We start from the raw sequence: 6,291 nt of genomic DNA, 5'->3' as shown, positions 1-6,291 counted from the left end.
AAGATTTATCTGCCTTGCATTTAAAAATAGAGGGAGTGAGATTTTATAGACTACTAATAACGCTGCAAAACTACAGATCGGTAGCTATCGCATGATTTTGAATTGAACGACATCAAGAGGTGAAGAAGAAACTCTGAAACCTCTTTGCGTTTTATTCATCTGAGTGGTTAATTCATGGACGTGCATACAATTTACAACTACTTCCACCACTCAACAAAAATCGCATGAATCTGAAAACTGAAAAACCAACACGGAAACAAAAAAAAAGCACACTAAATCCTAGCAAGACTAAGTGGTGTTGGAAAGAGTGAGAGCTAAACTTGCACGAAAACCTCTACTATCTCCCTTCTATATGTGACACTTTACTCTACCAAAGTCAAATTGTTTTGTAGTTTGATCAAGTCTATACAACTCATCAACATATAAACATCAAGTACATACATAAATAAAATATGATGTAATCGTATAGATGTTGACATTTTGTTCTATAAGCTTAGTCAAACTTGCAACATTCGGACTTAAATTATGATTTAGTAGAGGGTGTAGGACTTTATGGACTAATAACATTGCAAAACTGTAGATCGGAGGTATCACCTGATTTTGAACTAAACACCATGAATGAAGAGATGAAGAAGAAACTCTAAAACCTCTTTGTGTTTTATTCATCTAAGTGGTGAATTCGTGGACGTGCATATATACAAGTTACAACTTTATCCACCACCCAATAAAAATCGCATGGATCTGAGAACCGAAGAACCAACACATACACAAAGAAACGCAAACCAAATCGTTCGCTCGTAAATCTTGACGAAATTCCGGCGTCTCATCAGCCCTGGCTCGCACGTCTGGCCTGCCTGCTGACGGTGGTGCGCCTGCTTAAGCGCTCAGTTCCAGGCCTCGCCTCGCCGCTGCCTGTTCTGCTTGTGACGTCCGTCATCGTCATGTCCTCCGTGGTTGCCGCGCTGCTGGCCGTGTACTCGCTGGACGGGTTCAGCCCGTACTCGCTCGTCGGGGCGCTCAGCTCGCTGCTGGCGTACTCGCTGATGGTGCCGCTGCCCGTGCCGGTCCCCTGCCTGAACGCCATCCTCCTCATCCGCCTCACCTCGTCCGTGTTGCCGCCCCCTGACGACCGATGCATCGCGCTCTGGCCCGGCGCCATGCCGGCGTTCAGGTCCTCCGCCGCCAGCTCGCCCTCCAGGTACCGGACGATCTGAATCACATTCCATCGGCAGCAAGCGTGTTAACGATAGCACGCATACGTGGAGCTGGCTTGAGTTAGTCGGAGATTTGGCACGAACCTGGGTCATCCGCGGGCGAGACCTGGCGGTTTGCCGAACGGCGGCGGCGGCGCAGGCGACGAGCCGCGCCATCTCGTACGCGTCGTAATTGTCCTGCAGCTTCAGGTCTATAAGCTCCTCGTAGTCTTCCTCCTCCACGGCCTTCGTCAGCAAGGGCTTCGCCTGTTCAGCACAGAAGAGGTGAATCCATTATTTAGTTGCATTTGCATTGCAGCATAGATAATACATGTCAACTCACCCAAGAAACTAATGTTTCAGGCTGGTGATCTGAAGATGTCATGATAGGTTTGTTTCCGGTGATGAGCTCCAGAAGCATTACGCCGAAGGAGAAGACGTCAGACCGGTCGGTGACTTTGCCGGTGGCAGCATATTCCGGAGCCAGATATCTGGAGACACAAGTTTTCACAACAGAAGATTACTCCACATGCATTTCATTCATGTACCAGCGAAGCGATCTTCATAGTCAATCTGAGATTCTGAGGTGTGAACAATTATCTTACCCAAAAGTTCCCATTATGCGCGTTTCAACGGCAGTCTGTTCTATTTCCTGGCATTTTGCTAGCCCAAAATCTGCAACCTGCACGAGCCCATCTCGTCGATAAACACACTGAGAAGGACTCGAGCGGACGCAGAAAAAATGGTGTTCAGTTCTGACGATTTACCTTGGGCTCGTAGGTGTAATCAAGGAGGATGTTGGCTGCCTTGATGTCGCGATGGATAATCTTAGGATGACCTGAGATTGAACAGCCATTTAGTGACAGGCAAAACTGGCAAGAGCAACTTCTTCAGGCCACAACATTCGTATCAAAATGAACTGTGCCAATACGGCAGCAACTCACAGTCCTCGTGCAGATACGCGAGGCCCTTCGCCGAGCCGACGGCGATCTTCCACCGCCGTGGCCAATCTAGCGCCGCACGGCCGCTCCCTGAGGCCAGCATCACGTCAGTTCCAGTTCCAAAACAAATTGCAGTTGCAAGCTGCAACAGGATTCGCCATTCGGCATGCGACCGAGGTACATACCGTTGTGCAGGTTTGACTCGAGCGTCTTGTTTGGGACGTACTCGTAGACGAGGAGGCGCTGCTCGGCGTGGATGCAGAAGCCGACGAGGGAGACGAGGTTCTTGTGGTGCACCCGGCTGATGATGTCCACCTCCGCCCGGAACTCCTTGTGGCCCTGCCCGCTGCCGGCGCGGAGCTTCTTGATGGCCACCTCCTGCCCTCGCACCGTGCCCTTGTAGACGTGCCCGAACCCGCCCTGCCCCAGCAGGTTCGCCTCCGAGAACCCGTCCGTCGCAGCCGCCAGCTCGTCGTACCCGAACGTGCCACCGGCCAGCGGGGACCCGGGAGCGCCGCCGCCGTCCTGCCACGACTGCATCGAGGGCGTCGTCGACAGCTGCCGCGGCGTCGCCGGCTGTCTCGGGTCGTAGAGGAAATCCGCTGGCACAAGCAAGAAGAAGCACGAAAGCGATCGGTCAGCTCAGCACTCGCGCGCGCAAAGACATTCAGAAACAATTTGAGTTTCTGATGACAGCTTGTTCAGTTTCTCGATGAAAAATGGAGCAGCGCGCCCAGCACTATCGAATGAAGTGGAGCACTGCACTACACTGATCAAAAACGGCGCAAACGCGCGGACATGAAAAGGCTTAAAGGCAGGTACGCGTGTAATCGGCTAATCGCACGTCGCAGTCACGAGCACCGTATCAGGAGATAATGGCGCACGAACTGGCACTAAACACGCGCGTTAGCTTACGCTTCTTTGCACGCACTAGGACGTCACACGATGGCATCCGCGAAAAGGTCACGCGCGTGTGAACAATCGCGGTCTCGACACTCGTAGTAAAGAACGTGTACGTACCTGGGGTACCCGGCGGCGCTACCCTACCGCGCCGGCGGCGCCGCTTGGCCACGAAGAAGAAGATGAGCGCAGCAGCGAGGCCGAGCAGGACCACCGCGCCGACGGCCGCGCCCACGCCCACCGCGGTGCCTGGCGACGAAGACTTCCTCGATGTCGAAGGCGGAGGCGGATACAGCGATAGAGGTGACGCCGGAGGCGCTGTCGAGTCCGGTACGTTGTTCGGGGGCCGCGGCGAGAATGGCACGTCAGGCGGCGGGGGAGATGAGCCTGGCACGTTCGGCGGGGAAGGCGGGGGCGGCCTGCGCTGCGGAGGTGAGGGCGTTGCCGGTGTTGGTGTTGGCGTTGGCGTTGGCGTTGGCGTTGGCCTTGGTGGAGGTGGGGACGGGGACGGTGTTACGGGAGTTGGCGTAGGCGTCGGGCTTGGTGGAGGTGGCGAAGACGGGGACGGTGTTACCGGCGTTGGGGTCGGCGTCGGGCTAGGTGGAGGTGGCGACGGGGACGGTGTTACCGGCGTCGGGATCGGCGTCGGTGTCGGCCTTGGAGAAGGTGGTGGAGGAGGGAATACCGACGGCCTAGGCGGCATCACCGGTTCCATCACCGGGGGTTCAACCGGAGGTGGAGGTCCAGGTGGCATCCTCGGAGGAGGTGCGTCGTCTGGAGGTGGTGCGTCGTTCGGAGGAGGAGGCGGAGTCGTCGGAGGAGGTGCCTCGTCCGGAGGAGGTGGAGGCGGAGTCCTTGGAGGAGGTGCCTCGTCTGGAGGAGGTGGAGGCGGAGCCCTTGGAGGAGGTGCGTCGTCCGGAGGAGGTGGAGATGGAGACACCGGAGGTGGTGGAGATGGAGATACCGGAGGTGGTGGAGACGGAGATACCGGAGGTGGTGGGGATGGAGTCACCGGAGGAGGTGGAGATGGAGTAACCGGTGGAGGTGGGGATGGAGTCACCGGAGGATCAGGCGGGGTTGGAGTCACCGGAGGATCAGGCGGGGTTGGAGTCACCGGAGGATCAGGTGCGGATGGACTCTCCATGGTGCTGCGTCGTTCAAATCCCTAACGAACGTTACAGTGTTACACTCTCGGCACGGTTAGGAGCTTCGGCTCATATAGAGAGATGAGCAAGAGAATGTAGGAGAGGAGACGACTACCGAGGCGAGGTGCAACAAGTGCGAAGACATATTCGCGAAAGAAAAAGCTCGAAGACAAGTATGAGCTCGATCGATGCAGTTAGCCTAGCCATGCATCATGACGTGGTTACGCTTTGCATAATTTGGCCGCGTAGAATTCTTCTCTTCGTTTTGCTTGGCGGTTTCAAGCGACAGCGAGAGCAAACATCATACGGACTGGAGCTGCTGTAAAAGAACAGCCTCGTCGCTTTTCTCTTTCTTTTTCTAGTATCCACTAGCCAGGGTTTGGTAGATAAGATTGACCGTGCCAAAGTCAATGACTTGCTCGATCATGGCGCCTCGATAATTCTCATGGTAGAGATGATGATGTTTTCCATTTGATCAAATTTCACAAATTTTGACTTTTGCTAAATTCCAAACGTCGGGTGGATTTCACGACCGGTGCCCTCCTTCTATGTGTATAGTATATACTTGGACACTTAGTCTTGTCTTAGTTCAAACCTACGTATGCTCTAACAATTTTATAGGAAACAATCTACATTTACAATACAAACTTAGTACCAATTGATCTATTATGTATTATTACGTTTTCATAATGTATTTGTGTGTTGTAAATGTTTATATTTTCCTAAAACCAACCAACTTTTCTTAGATAACATGTGGGCTTTATTTATCCAACGAGACATACCATCAATACAATATTTTGACCAGAACAACCCGCACACAACACCTACTGGAATCACTTGGCCGAGTTAAGAGATGAGTTTGACAACATTTTACACGCGCCATACATGTTAGAATAGACCAAACCCTAAACTAGGCGACCAGTTTCTTGATATCTTGAATCATCGGGCCACATAGGGATCAAACTCTCTCCGCACATTTAATGTGTTGTACATCTGAGCGACAAAGTCCGTCAAAACCTTTGCTCCTATCAAAACATTTGCCCTTAGTGAAGTTGACTGGCATATGAACAACATGTCCCTCAGCTAGCTCAGGTACCTTAACCTCCTGGAGATCATCGATGCAATATACCCATCTGGATGAAGATAGACCCATCTGGCAAGATAGAGAAAAAATGGAAATATCAACATTAATAATAGTTACCAATAATAGTTACCGTACCTTCCGATCTCATGTAGTCCATGACCCTGCCAATGAGGGCTCGCGCATGTTGTTAGTTGTAGTCAAGTATAGATGTTCCACAATCATATGAAAGTACACCTTTATCTTCGCTACAACACTTGAAGGAGAAATCTTGCAATTATCTCCATGTATCTTGTTTCTCGCATCACATAAATGCTAGCAATTAAGTTACTACAATGACCGTAACCTCTAGATCACCTCATCTGGCCAAGAAATCGAAGATCCAAGTCTTGATAGAGGTAAAGAAGTTCCACCTGAGATGGATATTCTAGCATTTCTCAACTTCGTTTCCACACATGGCGAGCAAAAGGACAAAACCAATGCATGCTTGGCTTCGTAATCCATCGAGCAATGGACACGAGTATTAGACGTGGGGATATTGCAACATTGCAAATGCATTCCAGCTGGTAAGCAACCGTGTGCATATCACCGTAGAGTAATCCGCATCTTGCTTGCTTGGAGCTTTAATGTTCCACAATTTCTTCCACATCTTTGAAAATTCTTCAATATCAAAACTTATACCACGACTTTGTCCATTGCGAGCCAGAACCGCAGAGTCAGGCCTTGCAAGGTTTTGCAAACTAAACCGTGGAAATACCTAGCCGATGATGAGGCCATGAAACAAAATCTTCTCGGCCATGCTTTCTAATAGGGACCTTGAGCACCTGATTCTCCACCTCCTCTTCAAAAAATAGCAGACTAGAGTCTCGCCCATGACCATGTATCCACACTCAAGAGGTAGTCCTCGGTTTGACCATCAGTTAATGGCGTGAGAGCACATAACAAAGAAGGCGGTGTCCCATGAATATAGTGCTTGTGTGATTCCTTCACCAATGGCCCATCCAACTCCGGTTTCTATAGGTTTCTTTCAT

At 51.2% G+C, this 6,291-nt stretch overlaps 1 protein-coding gene across 1 annotated transcript; it reads right to left on the bottom strand.

Annotated features, from left to right (window-relative positions):
- Positions 1–634: 634 nt before the first annotated feature.
- LOC127343873 (uncharacterized) lies at positions 635–4,262 on the bottom strand. Its single transcript, XM_051370070.2, has 8 exons — positions 3,155–4,262; positions 2,320–2,736; positions 2,138–2,224; positions 1,961–2,031; positions 1,799–1,875; positions 1,537–1,684; positions 1,299–1,460; positions 635–1,210 (listed from the first exon to the last, which is right to left on the bottom strand). Exons 1-8 carry the CDS (start codon positions 4,176–4,178, stop codon positions 827–829), a joined length of 2,370 nt encoding a protein of 789 aa, XP_051226030.1. The 5' UTR covers positions 4,179–4,262; the 3' UTR covers positions 635–826.
- Between the last annotated feature and the right edge of the window lie 2,029 nt (positions 4,263–6,291).

The sequence above is a fragment of the Lolium perenne genome, chromosome 3, assembly GCF_019359855.2.
Source record: "Lolium perenne isolate Kyuss_39 chromosome 3, Kyuss_2.0, whole genome shotgun sequence".
Lineage (NCBI taxonomy): Eukaryota > Viridiplantae > Streptophyta > Magnoliopsida > Poales > Poaceae > Lolium > Lolium perenne.
Note: the sequence above shows the minus strand (reverse complement) of the source record. Positions and strands in the feature narration are given on the sequence as shown.